Source organism: Lynx canadensis, chromosome D1, assembly GCF_007474595.2.
Source record: "Lynx canadensis isolate LIC74 chromosome D1, mLynCan4.pri.v2, whole genome shotgun sequence".
Lineage (NCBI taxonomy): Eukaryota > Metazoa > Chordata > Mammalia > Carnivora > Felidae > Lynx > Lynx canadensis.
The window spans coordinates 105,805,943-105,820,053 of record NC_044312.2 but is presented as its reverse complement, the minus strand read 5'-3'; the positions used below and the strand labels follow the sequence as shown (position 1 = coordinate 105,820,053).

Here is a 14,111-nt window from a genome sequence, read left to right as displayed (position 1 = left end):
GGGGAAGACCGCGCATGAGCGTCTCGTCCACGCTCAGAGGCGGGCTGCCTTCTCGAGCACACAGGCTTTACCCTGAGAGCTCCTTGGCTGGTGGTGTGGCCAGGAACACAGGCCCCATCCACAGGACCCCGCCGGATCATCTTTAGTTCTGAGCTCTAGTCAGCTGACGTGCCCGCCACAGGCCTGGGCAGAGAGGCAGCAACAAACCTGAGCTTACACCTCACTCCCAAGACACCTCGGGGATCGGACCCGGGAAGCCTGGCTCACCCTGCCGCCCGGGCCTCCTGATGTCATCTGTCTGCCCTTGTCTGTGTCTCAGCCCCGGGACCCAGGATGTCTCCTCTGTCCAAGGGTAGGTTGTGGAACCCGGCCCTGTCAAAGGCTGACGAGGGCTGCAATATTTTCTTTCCCCAAATGTTAATATGCTGACGCTAAGGGGACTTGAAACCATGTATGTCATCGGAGGAAGGGTTAGAAGGGCCAGAGCGGCTTTGCCTGGAGAAGACCGGAAGGGGACATGAGAGCTGTCGGCAAGGATTTGGAGGCCTGTCATGTGGCAGAGGGAGCCGGCTGGTTCCCAGCAGCTCTGGAGGGCAAGCTGGGGAGCGAGGGGGGCCTGGGAGGGGGAGTTCTGGGGAGACAGATTCTGCTCAGCACGAGACACAGCAACCCTCCCTAATGATGCCTGTTGGTGGAGGGCCTGCCTCCTTCCTGTCACCCACAGGGCTGCCCGGAGGGTTTGCGCATTGCGGGGGGCCAGACTCCATGATGGCAGAGGCCCCTTCCAGCCCCCAACAGAGTGGCTCCATGCTGTGGGAATGGGTTCGCTCCGGCTGGCAGGCAAGAGCCCACGCCAGCACCCCTTGATGGCAATGTCACTTGCTGGCTGAGGACACCATGTCACTTTCGGTCACAGCATCAATGCAATTTGCAGTGACATGCATTTGTTCCACCCCGGCTCCGAGGGCTCTCTGGGGGAAAGTGGGGGCCTGGGCGGGGGAGGGGTCAGACTCGTTGCCTGTAAGATGACAGCATCTACCCTGTGCTGTCGAGGATCCTAGGCTCCCCGATCTAGGGGGGTCAGCTTTTCCTTAGCAACCCATCTCTTTCTTCAAATGGAACTTTCTACAAAAACCAAGATGTGAACCAGGGAGATGGTGCTGCCTTGTTGAAGAGGGCTTGAGAGACCATGGCCTCATCGGCTCAGCATCCGCCTCCGTAGCCCCAGAGAAATTCCTGGGAACCCTAAGAGTTCCAAGGGGCACCCAAAGCAAAGAGAGTAGCCTTTGAACTGGGCTGCCTGGGTTTGAATCCTGGGTCCCCGACCTGCTACCAGAATGACCTCGGACAAGGTTCTTGACCCTCTTGTGTCTCAGTTTCCCCATCTGCAAAATGGGGACAACCGTAATGTTTACTAAAGTTGTTTGAAGGGCTGAGCTGTTACCCCGCGGGGAGCACCTAGGACACCTGTCTCGTCATCAGAGGAAGGGGCAGCTCTTTCACGGATGAAGGCATTGACATCCGAGAGGTTGATCGCCTTGCTCATGGCCACATCTGGTTAGTGGCCAGAACGGCCTCAGACTCGTTTTCCTAGACTCCAAGCCCAGTGCTCCTTCTGCATGCCCCCAGAATGCTAATTGTTTAAGATGGGCCCTCCCTGGGTCTCTGGGGACCGTTCCAAGTGTGTGCCCCCTGGCTCCTGGGATTGATAGGCTTTGTCCTCAGGCGCCCTCTTCCTACAGCAGGGGTTGAGAAACAGTTTTGAGACAGCCCTTTTTTGGCAGAAAGAGGAGGTAGGCGCCTTTGAGAATCGCCCCATGGCCAAGATGTATGGAGGGGGGGCGGGGTGCATGAAGAGCGTGTTAGAGCAGAGGAGCCCAGCTGGAACGGGCCTCCTACCACAGCACCACAGCTGCCACAGCAAGAGCTTGCTAACACCCCCTCTGATCCTGCTCAAAAACCTTCCATGGCTCCCATGGCCTGCGAAACACAGCAGGCCCCTCAGCCTGACAGACAAGCCCCTTCCCCATCAGGCCCCACTGACCTAGTCCAGTTCCTCATACAACGTGCTTGACTCCTCTTTATCCCTTCTCCCCTTGGCTCTTGCTGCCTCCTATGCCTGGAATATCCTACCTCACCTTACAGCCATCCGCCAGACCACACCGAATACCCCTTCTCGGGGAAGCCTCCCCGGATAGCTCCCTAGTCCAGCGGTCACTTCCTCATTTGTGCTCCCAGAGCCCTCTGTTTACACCGGAGACAAAACAAACACCATCAACCTTAAAAATAATACCTATCTGTTGAGTGCTAACACTAACCCCACGGGTGGGCACCATTCGATCTTTACTTGAAGACACTGAGTGCTTAAGACCCTTGTCCAAGGCCACTCAGCTATTAAGAGGCAGAAGCTTCACTCACACTTGGGTCTTTTCTTGGGTACTTTGGAGTCTGGAGCCCCAGGCTGTCTGTTCTGCCACTCACTGGTTCTGGGGCACCTGACATGCTAAGAAATAATTAGCTGAATTCTTTTTTTTTTTTTTAAGTTTATTTATTTTGAGAGGGGTGGGGAAGGGCAGAGAGAGAGAGAGAGAAAGAGGGAGAAACCCAAGCAGGCTCTGCACTGTCAGCACAGAGCCCGATTCAGGGCTGGAACTCATGATCTGTGAGATCATGACCTGAGCCAAAACCAAGAGTCTGATGCTCAACTGATTGAGCCATCCAGGCACCCCGCCCCTCATGATAGATTCTTAATGGATAGTGGCTGAAGAACGCTCAGTCCAAGAATGGAATTTATTTTATTTAAAAGCGAGTTCAGGGGCGCCTGGGTGGCTCAGTCAGTTGAGCGTCCGACTCCGGCTCAGGTCATGATCTCGCAGTTCGTGAGTTCGAGCCCACGTCGGGCTCTGTGCTGACAGCTCGGAGCCTGGAGCCTGCTTTGGGTCTCCCTCTCTCTGCCCCTTCCCCGCTCATGCTCTGTCTCTCTCTGTCTCTCAAAGATGAATCAACGTTAAAAAAAATTTTTTTTTCAATAAAAATAAAAGCAAGTTCAGCAGAGGAAGGTATAAGGTCACCTGCTTTCCCAGACCCTTCCAGCAGGGCAGGAGAAGTTCCTATGGAGCTGGGGAAAGCGCAGGCCCCTTTCCTGGGACTTTGGTGGCAAGACCTATGGTTACTATGGCTACCACTGTCCCCACTTGTCTTGCCCCCCTTCCCTCAGAAGCCTGGAGGTTAAAGACGGAGGCCTGCCTTTGGCCTGAGAACTTTGGCAGATGTGACCCCTCCAGTCTGGCAGAGCTGTGTTCCTCCACCCCGGGCTGGGAAGGGCAGGACCAGTTCCTTGGTGCCTGCTGGTTGTCCAGGTCAGAGCTCCTGGGTACTGTGTGCCCTGAGGTTGACAGTGAACTGGGTGCAGGGACTTCCTGGGGGCCGAGCCTGTGGACCCCCCGGACAGGAGGAAGCTTAGTTGGCCCGGCAGGTGGACAGGTGGGGACCAGATCAAGGTGGCCTTTTCCCACAGCTGGGAGGCTCAGGAAGTTGAGAAGGGAGAGGCAGGGCCCAAGCAGGATTCTAGGGAGACCAAGTGCTAAACTGGCTGCCTAGAGCACTAGAGTGGTGGCAGGAGGGAGCCCCGAGGCCCCTGAGAGCCGGGGGAACCACTGGGCCCTTCTCCACGAGGCCCCACAGCCAAGCAAGAGAGACTGGGAGCCCGGAAGTTAAAACCGCAGGAAGCAGGACCAGACAGATACCGTCAACTCTTAATTACCACCATCGCTGGCACCGAAAAGCCCACGCAGGCTCCTCTGTAAATAAACAGTGTCTACTTGTCTTTAGGACGCATCCTAGTGCACACATATTTACAGTGCACGTGTGATCTATGCTGCTCTCTTTCGACTCACTCCCCCACATGAGAATTTCTGGTGAAATTTTGCTTTCCTTGCATTTGGTTTGGGCTCGTGTTTGCAACCACCTGGGAGAAGGCAGGGAGGAGGTTTAATCCACATTTCCACGGGAGAAAACTCAGTGGTTATGCGACTCGTCCAAAGCCACAGCTAGCAAGTGGTGGGATTTGCACAGAAACCTGGGATCTTCCTCCCAGGGCAGGTGTATCACCATTGCCACTCCTGAAGTATGAGACCCCGGAGCTCTTGGAATGGAAGCTGCCGGGTGGCCCCTGTGAGCATTTAAGACAGGAGCCTGTCTCAGGTGGGACTGGAACCTACAGGGTGGGACCTGAGGCTGAGGCTTGGTCAATGTGTACAGAGGCCACTTGGGTGGGCTTCCAGCCCAAGGAAAGCTGAGCTAAAGGGAGTGAGGGCTGGTCTGAGAATTCCAGAAATTCCCTCTTTGACTACACATGTCGCTGTTGAGTTTGGGCCAGATACTTCCGAGGGTCTGTTAGTGCCCGTGGGGCAGGTGGCCTGAGAGAGACTGTAGGAACTAGTCATCGTCCTTTGGGCAAAGTCGGCTGGCATTGTGGCTCAGTGTTGGAGGGGATGGAAGGGTGCTGGGCAGGAAGGTTGTGCAGAGGCAGTGGCTTTTTTAGGGGGGTTGAAGTGTCCACTGAGGCCTGGCTGGGCTGGGGGACACACACGGCCTCTCCCTTTGAGATGTCAAGTTTGGGGGATGGTGTGGACCCTCTGGACTCAGCAGAGCCCATGCAGGGAGGGCCTGGGAGGAACTTCAACCTGCACAATTCCCCCATTTTACAGATGAGGAAACTGAGGCACAGAGAAAAGAAGGAACTTCCTAAGGTCAGCCAGCAAGATCTCGCTGGGAATAGAACTTGAGACTCAGAACTCCCAGTGGGGGGCCAAATGGAAGGACCGGGTGATTGTTCTGGGGGGCCCTGAGCCAAGGGAGGGTGGCTGGCCCTGGCCAATGAGGGTCTGACCTGTGTGTGTCCTCCCCAGGGGCGCCCACCCGCGATGTCCTGCTGGTCTCTGCCATCATCACCGTCAGCCTTAGCGTCACTGTCGTCCTCTGCGGCCTCTGCCACTGGTGTCAGCGCAAACTGGTGAGGCTCCTGAGGGCCCGGGGGTTGGGGCCTGGCCCTGCACCCCACCCCCCACAACTACTGGCTCGTGAACCCGCCCAAGGGCGCGCGCAGATGATCCACTTGCCCACGTCGTCAGGCACGTTTCAGCAGAATTTCACACGCATGCACGCACTGCGTTTGCCTGGATATTGGCCCCATCTGTCTGGGTGTACACCCAGAACCACACACCTAGGGACACGTTTGTGGACAGACGTGGGTCTCAGGCGTTCCACACGCTGGCAACTACACGCACACACGCCCCACCTGCGGCATAAAGAACCGTATGCTTCCGCGCAGACGGAGAATCTAGGCTCCCTCCAACCCCAGCTCCTCCCGCCCCACTCCCTGCCGCCCACTGCCCCACCTCCCCAGGGTTGGGCGTGGCCGAGCCCTGTCTCCTGGCCAATGAGGAGGCGCTTCCCGCCCCGCCCCACCCCCAGCTCCCGCACATCCATCCTGGTTCTTGGGGTTTGTACAGGCACAAACGGCTTCTTTTCATTTTTAACGAGGGCTGGGGAATTAACGAGCAGGATTAGGCCATCAATAAGTAACGAGACCATCAGGAGGGACATTCATCACCCGAAGGCCCCGGGAGGGGGAGCCGGGCTGAGCCATCTACCCGCCTGCAGCCACCAGTTCCCCAGAAGTGGCTGCAAGGCTAGACCCCCCCCTCACCACCACCCCGCTTCCCCTCCTCCTCCCCTACCCCAGTCCTGCTGTCCCAACCCAGAAGTGCAGTGGGGACTTTGGGGGGGGGTGCCGTGGGGCACTCCTAAAGGTGGACCCAGAGGTGTCCCAGATGTGGGGACTTTCCTGGGCTTAGGTGAAGAAGGGTCCCTGGCAGGTACCTCCATTTCCTAGATTGTGCACGGTGGGAGTGGGGGCCAGGTGTCACTGCCTGGTCACAGAGGGGCCTTAAGGACGAGGCGAGGAGAGCTGTGGCCGTGGGCACTGTGTAGGTAGGGGCTTCAAGCCCCAATCCTATGGAAGGAAAGGGGGCAGATACCTCTGGGAAGGACCCAAGAGGCCCATAACCCAGCAGGTCTCCTTCAGGAAAGGCACACTCAGGAACTGGGAACACGGCTCTCCATCCCGGGATATTCAGCTTCAGGTGGCTCCTTCCTCTGGGGAGGAGCCATGGAGAAGGCCCCCTTGTGCCCCAAGTATGAGCATATGCGTAACCTGGGCCCACTCCGGGTGTGGGAGCGCAGGTATGTGGAGACAGGCTGGCTGCCTGCATTGTCCCTGGATCTCCCGTGTCTGCATCTGGGGAGGTGGAGGAGGGGGCTTGGCCACGTGCCTACGTATGCGAGTGTCCTCAGAGGCCGTGGGAGTGGCTGAGCACGCACACACTGCAGCCCTGTGCGTCTTGTTGCGGGGCCTGTCGGCCTGTCGGGCTGTCCATCCGTCTGTATGTGTTTGAAGGCAGAGGAAAGTGTATGAGCAGGCCCTGCGGGTGACTTTGAGTGGGGGGCTTTGTGCTGAGTGCGTCGACTTTGAGGGTATTGGTGCAGTGTGTGTGTGTGTGTGTGTGTGTGTATGTGTGTGTTCACCTCTGCATGATGGGATGTGCTTCTCATCAGATCCCCACCGGAGTGAGCTGAAGCTTGCTTCGTCCCCACTGTCCCGGCCTCTTGTGGTAAGTGCTGCAGTGTGTGTGTGTGTGTGTGTGTGTGTGTGTGTGTGTGTGTGTGTGCTGTGGTGAGAGCCTCACCCCCACCCCACTCACCTGGGGACCAGCATCCGAAGATGACAGCTTTTTGTAGCAGGTGGGGGGCTGTCAGTGCGGGAAGCCCCTCAGGCATCTTAGAGCCCCAGCCCCTCCTCCCAGCCTCCAGCCAGGAACTTCTCCAGGGGTCCAAGCCACAGTCTGTCTGTCCCTTTTGACTTTCTCCCCCGAGCTGCCCAGCCCCCAACCCTGCCACAACCCCTCCCCCGGCCCCCCACATCAGAGGGACCTGGGAGCTTTCTGCCTGGACTGTCTCTGTGCTTTATGGAAGGGGCTTTAAAACGCTCCCTGCACAGTTACTGGGCTCTCCTTGCCCGCCTGTCCCCCCAGCAGCAGTGATGTGATACCCTGACAGCCCAGATCCCATTTCCAAACATTAATAACTTCCTTAATCTCCAGCTGGCTTTTTCCAGATCAGCCTGGCCAACCCCCTCCCTGAGAAGCAGGCTGATGGTATTGGGTTCCTCTGGAGCCACCCAGTGTCTCCTGGACGCTGCCTGGGTTTCCTGTCGTTGCCCCATTAACATCCCCTTGCCCCCCAAGTCAAGTCCTGCCCACGTTCCTGTCCCCCATAGTCCCACGGCTCCTGCTGCAGAGTGATCATTGCAGCCAGAGGGGAAACTTCTCTGAGCTGTGGGAGAAAGAGGGGCAGGCCCTGGATGAACTGGGGACAGCCCACCCCAGCCAGGCCTGGCCTGGGGGAGGGGCAGCTGACCGGCCTTAGAAGCAGGTGCTGACTGAGGCAGGTTCTCCAGCCGAGGCCAGGGAGAGACAGGAGAGGGAGTGAGGGGTGGGGTTGGAGGGTCCTCCCTGGGCCACACTGCCTGAAGTGTGGGGGAATGCTGGGGATGGGGCTCTTCCCTGTGTCCTGCCCAGAGAAGGGCCCTTGGCCAGCATGGAACAACGCCAGGCCCTGATCTTCCCAGTCCAGACTGGGCATTGTTCGGGATTTGAACTTCTGGGTAATGATGGGACAGAGCAGAGCTGGAGCTGAGAGAGGGCAGCTTTTGTAGACTCAGAGGATCCAATACCTCTGCTTTTTTTAACTCTTAAAGTTTTGGCTCAGAGGCAACAGCTGGGGCTGAGTTCCCAGGGCAGGTGGGGCACTGCGGGGGTGGGGGGGTGCTCCCATGTGATCATTTTTTGAGAACTGCTGGGGTGCCAGCTTCCATACCGAGTACTAGAGACCAAACAGTCCCTGCCATTTTGGGCTGTGTTCCCCCAGGGTGGGAGCTAAAGTAAAGCCAGGAGAGAAGTAGTAATTTCTGCGATGAGAACCTGGAAGGATGAGGGACCCGGGGCTCATCTGGAGACAGCACACCTTTTCAGAAAGGAGGAAAGGGAGGTCAGAGAGGGCAAGGAGCTTCAACCGGGGTGACGTGGGGAAGGTGTGGCATTGCTGGGACCAGGACCCAGTCGCCCCTGAGACCTGGGGGCGCTGGAGATGGAATGAGGACCCACCCCCTTCCCCACACCATTCTGGGGGGTTCTGCTACCTCTGCCCAGCTCCCCAAATGGGCGGCTCCCGTGCCCTGGCAGGGGCTGCGGCTGGCAGGAGTGCCGGGGGAGCACGGGGAGCACCGTGGTGCGGCTTTCATTTTGCTTTAGGGCGGGCGGAGTCATCGAGTGTTGTGGCTGTGGTGTCGGTGCACATGTGGGATGTTGGGGAAACGTGTGTGCACGTGTCAGTGTGTGTGTGTGTGTGTGTGTGTGTGTGTGTGTGTGCTGCCACCCCACTGCCCGCATCAGCCCTGGGCCCGCCCCAGGCCCATGGCCCATTGGTGCACGTGAGGACGCTTGGTGACAGTCAGGAATGTTAATGGTGCTGGGCGCTGCATGAGCTAAATTTAGAAACCCAAACTGAGAAGGTGAATGGCACTCACCTTCCCGGCAGCAGGCCCAGTCCCCAGCTCAGCCATGGCCCTTCCTGGAGCCAGGGGACCCAGAGCGCCTGGACGGCAGGCCGTGCCCTTCCCCCCGGTTCAGGCAGGCGTGAGGAACTCTGGGGTGCTGGTCGGCTGCCCCAGCCTCAGAGCTGGGGGGCAGCCTTTCTTCCCAAAGCTGCCTTCCTATAAAGGAGAGCGCTCCAGCCCCACTCTGCCTTACTGCCTGAGGCAGGAGGACCCCAGGGAGCCCCCAGACAGTGCTGGGCACTGTCCTGGGCACGACTGGGCACGAGGCCCTCTCCCCGCCCCCGCCGTTCACGTCACTGGCCACTGCCAACCTTGCCCTGCAGGATGCCACCCCCACCATCTGGGAGCGGTGACGTGGCCAGGCGCCTGAGAGCCGTCTGTCCGTGGCAGAGGGAGATGTGTTTCTGGGAGCCGGGCCAGAGCCCCAGGAGACAGGCAGACAGGAGGGGCCCCAACCCTGGGGGTCAGGGATGGGGTGCCAGTCAAGGAGCGGAGTCGGTCCTAGAGCCTTATGGGGCCAAGGAGTTACCAACCGGGGAGCAGGTACCGTGGTGACGCCTTCACACCTTGGCCTCAGATCTTGTTGCCACGGCCCAGCCCACTCCCCTACCCAGGCCCGTTCTGGGGAGGCAGGGAGGGTGCAGTCCTGTCTCCCAGGAGTGACCCTGGTGTTGTCTCCACAGGGCAAACGCTACAAGAACTCCTTGGAGACCGTGGGCACGCCAGACTCAGGGCGTGGGCGCAGTGAGAAGAAGGCCATCAAGTAGGTGCCAGGCTTCGAGTTTGGGGTGGGAGCACCCAGGCAGCCCAAGTGGGAGGAGCCTCCCCCCTCCCCAGAGCTGGCCACACGCATTCAGTTTCCCCCTCACGCGTTGGGGCCATTCTCTCTCCCTGCCCCCCCCCCGCCGGCCCCCACACACTTCTAGCACCTCAGGGTGGCCCCAGGGCTCCACCCTTTCTGCCTGTGTCCCTCAGACCCTCACAGCGTTCCAAGGACCCCAGCCCCATCTTCCGGCTGCTCACTCCCAGCACTGTCTGCCTCTTCCCTCAATCCTGGTTGCTGGTTCCTCCACATCACACACCATCTCCACCCCCCTCCTAGCTCCCCTGCATATCTGAGCTCCTCCCGCAGCCCCTGGGCTGGGATCCCCTCTCCTGGGGTGCTCAGGCTCTCATTGAAGACCTCAGCAGTACCCTGAGGGTGACTTGGAAGGTGGGCAGACCTCAGTGCTGGGCCACTTGGGGAAGCAGAGCAAAGGGGACTCTTCCCTTCTCTGTCACTCCTGGCCCCCAAGGCCTGTCTTGCTGCCTCTGAAGCACCCAGACTTCCCGCTCTGAGATCCCTCTTCAAGTAGGCAGGCTTGCCTTCCCCGGACCGCCTTGGCCAGGGTTGCTGGGACACACAAAGGGAAGCCCCCCGCCAACCTCCCCACCTGGCCAGAGGCTCGGAGCGGGAGGGTTCTCTCGAGAGCCTTCTCTGCTGAACGCAGGCCTTCACTGGGGGGGCTGTCAGGCCGAGGGAGGGCTGGGTGCCCCTCCATTCTAGCCTGGCGAGGGCCGAGCCTGCCAGCAAGGGGCTTGGCCTGAAGGAGAGCCGCCCCACCCTGCCTCCCTTTAACTCAGAGCCCCCACCAGCCCTGCCCCACACCTTCTCTCCTGCCCCCTTCCCACTGCCTAGTCTGTCCCCCCTTCCTGTCCATCCTTCTCCCTTCTTCTCTTCCCACTCCCTTCTCCCTCTCCCCTGCTCCTGAGGGCTCCCTCCCCGTTCCTCCTCTGTTTTCATCTCTAGCTCTGACCCTGTTTGGGGCCTTCACAGAAGCTTCCGGTGGGTGTGTGTCTGGCGGTTGGGGGGGGGGCGGGGGAGGTGGGCAAGTGGCGGGGTGGGTCTGCCGAGGTTGGGGGTGGGAGGAGGCTCAGGAGGAGGCCTCGGGGAGCCTTTGAAGCTGGGTCTGGTTGTGCACTCTCCAGTCTTCAAAGCCAAGAGCTAGCAGGTCTCAAGGGCTGTGGCAGAGCCCAGGCCCCAGGCTTCCCGAAGGCAGAGAGGGACCACGTGGGGCCAGCCCAGCACCTCCGCCGCCTCCAGACCAGGCCCCTAACCCAGTTTGCAGCTGGGCCAGGGGGCCTGTCTCTGCCAGGTGACCGTAACCTGGGGTTGTATGTGTTCTGGATAGTCGTGGAAAGGGCCTGTGAGAGGAGACGGGATGCCCAGCAAGGAGGAGGGCAGACAGCAGGCTCCGCAGGCTGGGACAGCATCCATGAGTGCTCTAAGACCAAGCGGGGGCAGCAGTGGGTCCCCCACTTCTCTGTAGCCCTGCAGCCCCTGCCCCCTCCCACCCTGCTGAGCTGTCACAGCGTCTGCCTCAGAGGAACGAAACCACCACCCGTTCATGTCTACATGCCCTTAGGTTCCTAGGCCTTTACCTCTTGCCAGGGCCCAAAGCCAGTACGGTGGCAGGAAGTAAGGCTCACCCACTGCACGATCTCCTCCTGGGCTTAGGACCTCTTCCGAAGGGATCTTTTGTCAAGGATCCCGGGAAGTTGCATTCTTCAGCAGTGCTTCCCCAACTGTGTTCCTCAAAGCACTCCGTCAATGATTAATAGTCACCCTATGAATCATTGAGGTTTCATGGGTTCCATGACCAACTAAGTTTGGGAAACACTGCACACTGTATCTCCCTCTTGGAGATACTGGTGAATACATTGACACATTAAAGGCTCTGAGAAGTCCTGCAGTAGAGGAACCTGTGTTTCCCAAACTTTTAAAATTAAAGATCCTCTTTTCCAGTATCGCAACAGACAACATGAGGGACCCTGAAGCTCCTTGGAACAGAGGGTGGGAGACCAGCCTTGCAGTGATGACCCTGGTGGCTCTTTCTCTCCAGGACCTAGGATTGGATGGCCCTCGATTTTGGAGATCTGGAGGGGGCAGGGGGAGGGAGGCCTTCCAACTGTTCCATCTCTGTTATGCTGGAGGACGGGGACCAAAGGATGTCTCTGGCAGGGAAAGGGTCTTCTGCTGAGGGATCCTCCCCAGGGAGGGGCCTCCCAGTGCTGAGGTCCTGTCCTGCCTCTCCCACCCTAGCCTCCACTGCCCTACTCACAGACTGGCTCAGGACTTTGGCTTTGAACCCCGTGTAGGCAGTCCTTGTGAGACATTTCCAGGGTGCACTCTGGACAGACATGTGCTGTCCACACCCCCTTGGGCCGGGACCACCATCTCCTCTGGGCCTGTGGTGGCAGCTCAGCTTCTCTCCTTTGTTCCCAAGTCTAAGGCTGAGAACCAAGGTCAAGGTCAAGGTGAAGCTCCAGCGTTGGGGGGGGGGGGGGAGAAGCAGGCCCCCCAAGAACAAGTTTGCTCCATCCCCAGGGGGTGTGCCTCCCCCGCAGTGCCCTCCCTCGCCCCCAGCAGGGCCCTTGCCTTGGCCTTGAGCAATGGCACAGCCCCGACACAAGCCGGGCCCATGCCCCACAGCCCTCCCTGGGGCCCCTTTCCCTAGATGCACTTCTGAGGTCTCAGGCATGGCTCCCTTCCGGAATGTTCCTCTGGCCTGTTTCTTCTGCCTTTCCTCTCCCTGTGCTCCCAGGCCTGCTCCTCGGGGCCCCAGGAGCCTGACAGACAAGCTGATGGAGCCCCTTGTCCTTGGCTCCTGGGATCTCCAGGCTGTGCCTTCTGACGGCTGAGGTTTCTGCAGCCCGCCCCCAACGGAAGTCCCCACATTCTCTGTGCTTCCAGCATATCTGCTTCGTTGGTATGACTTGTCTCAGAGCAGGAGGGGGTGGGAAGACTGGGGCCGAGGGTCCCTTCCAGACTCCACCTTGGAAAGGGACAGGGGCACAGGGAGAGGCTGCCGTGGCTGGCAGGTCAGGTACGTGTCAAGGGCCCGAGGTCGAGCGTGCCCATCAGCCCCCACAGAGAAGGGCAGGCTCCCCGCCACCACGGGCCCCAAAACATTGGACCTGAAGGGCTCCTGGTGACTTTGGTCACACCCTCAGCAAGGTCAGGGGCCTGGAGGTGCTTCTCATTTCTGGGGGTGGAAGGGGCGACCCAACCACCACGTCTGCAGTGAGTGCAAAGTGCAGCTCCACCGAGACCCCACCAATGTCACGGAAAGACCGTGTCCTAGGAGGGGAGAGAGCAGAGGAGGCTGGGGGACCTCAGGCCAATGGGAGGAGGAGAAAGACGGGGCCGGGCACCCGGCCTGCCCCAGGAGTGGCTCAGTGGAGGTGGATGGAAGAGGGGAGAACCTCAGGTCTCCCCTGGGAGAGCCGACAGCCCAGCGGTTACAGCCAGCCTTCTGGGTTTGGCAGGCAGGGAGGCCGAGGCCAGGTGGGGGGCAGGGAGGGGGGCCACCCAGCCAGTTGGCGGCAGGGTCTGATCTACCTTTCCGCTCTTTCCAGCCAGAAACCGGTACCCTCTCCTTCTCCCGCTGCCCTCGCCATCCCGCCCCAGGCCCGTCCCCCGCCCGCTCTCCTCCCCTCCTCTCTCAACATCTTTCTCTCTCCCACCAGCTTCCCGGGTGCGAGGCTCCAGTGGCGCCTGCCTGCAGCTCGCCTCCTTTCTGCGCCGCTTCTCCCGGCCCTCGAGTGTGTGCGTGTGTGCGGGCGCGTGCGTGTGTGTGCCGGCCGCCTCTCTTCCTCCCGCAGGAGCAGACCCTGGCCCCCTCCACTCTGTGTGCGCCCGGCCCCCGGGGCCCCGGTCCTCCCTCTGCCCCCGCAGGACTTGCAGCTCTTGTTTCTTCTTGTATCTCCCTGTTTTCTCCCCTCTCTCTCTGCCCCTCCAGCGATCTAGACAGAGACTTTTGGAATAACAATGAGAGCACAGTGCAGCAGAAATGGAGCTCCTATCCTCCCAAGGAGTTTATTCTAAACATTTCACCCTACGCCCCTTATGGCGACCCACGACTGTCCCTCAAGTGAGTGACTTTACCTGGTTTGATCATATGTACCGAGTATCCGCGCACGCCCTCCTCCCCCTCCCGGCCCTCACCGCCCCTCCTGCTCCTCTCCCCGGACTTCCCCACCCACGCACCCATGGGCAGGCTGACCATGGAGACGAGCAACCCCTCCTGCCTCCCCTCGCCCGCCTGCCCCTCTCCCGTCCCCTCCCCCAGGGCCAGCCACGCAGGAGAGCCCCTCCGCAGCCCCCCCCCGGGGCCCCCCACCCCACCCCTCTGTGCAGTCAGGATGGGGTTGCCCGTTCGGTCCCTCCCTCTCGGTGTGGCTCGCTTTCTCCTCCCCGCTGTGTGCTGCTGCCCTGGCTGCTCGGTGGTCGGTGGTCGGTGGTCGGTGGTCGGTGGTCGTGGTCGTGGTGGCGGTGGCGGTGATGGCGGTGACGGTGGTGGTGGTGATGAACTCTGACTAACACGGCTTTCTCTTTCTCCCTGCCTTGGGGCCTCCTGGCCTGGACAGCCCGCTCTTCCTCCGTCGTTAACCC

General features: G+C 60.0%; 1 protein-coding gene across 6 annotated transcripts in view; it reads left to right on the top strand.

Annotated features, from left to right (window-relative positions):
* Positions 1-14,111, top strand: part of SYT7 (synaptotagmin 7) — a 62,284-nt gene that overhangs the window by 20,028 nt on the left and 28,145 nt on the right. For 4 of the 6 annotated variants that reach the window (XM_030332811.1, XM_030332808.1, XM_030332810.1 and 1 more), the window contains exons 2-4: positions 4,911-5,014; positions 9,361-9,440; positions 13,459-13,590. In XM_030332811.1, the coding sequence (XP_030188671.1) occupies positions 4,911-5,014; positions 9,361-9,440; positions 13,459-13,590 (316 nt within the window). The remainder of the gene's footprint in view (positions 1-4,910; positions 5,015-9,360; positions 9,441-13,458; positions 13,591-14,111) is intronic. The other 2 variants (XM_030332812.1, XM_030332809.1) reach the window with 1 other exon arrangement.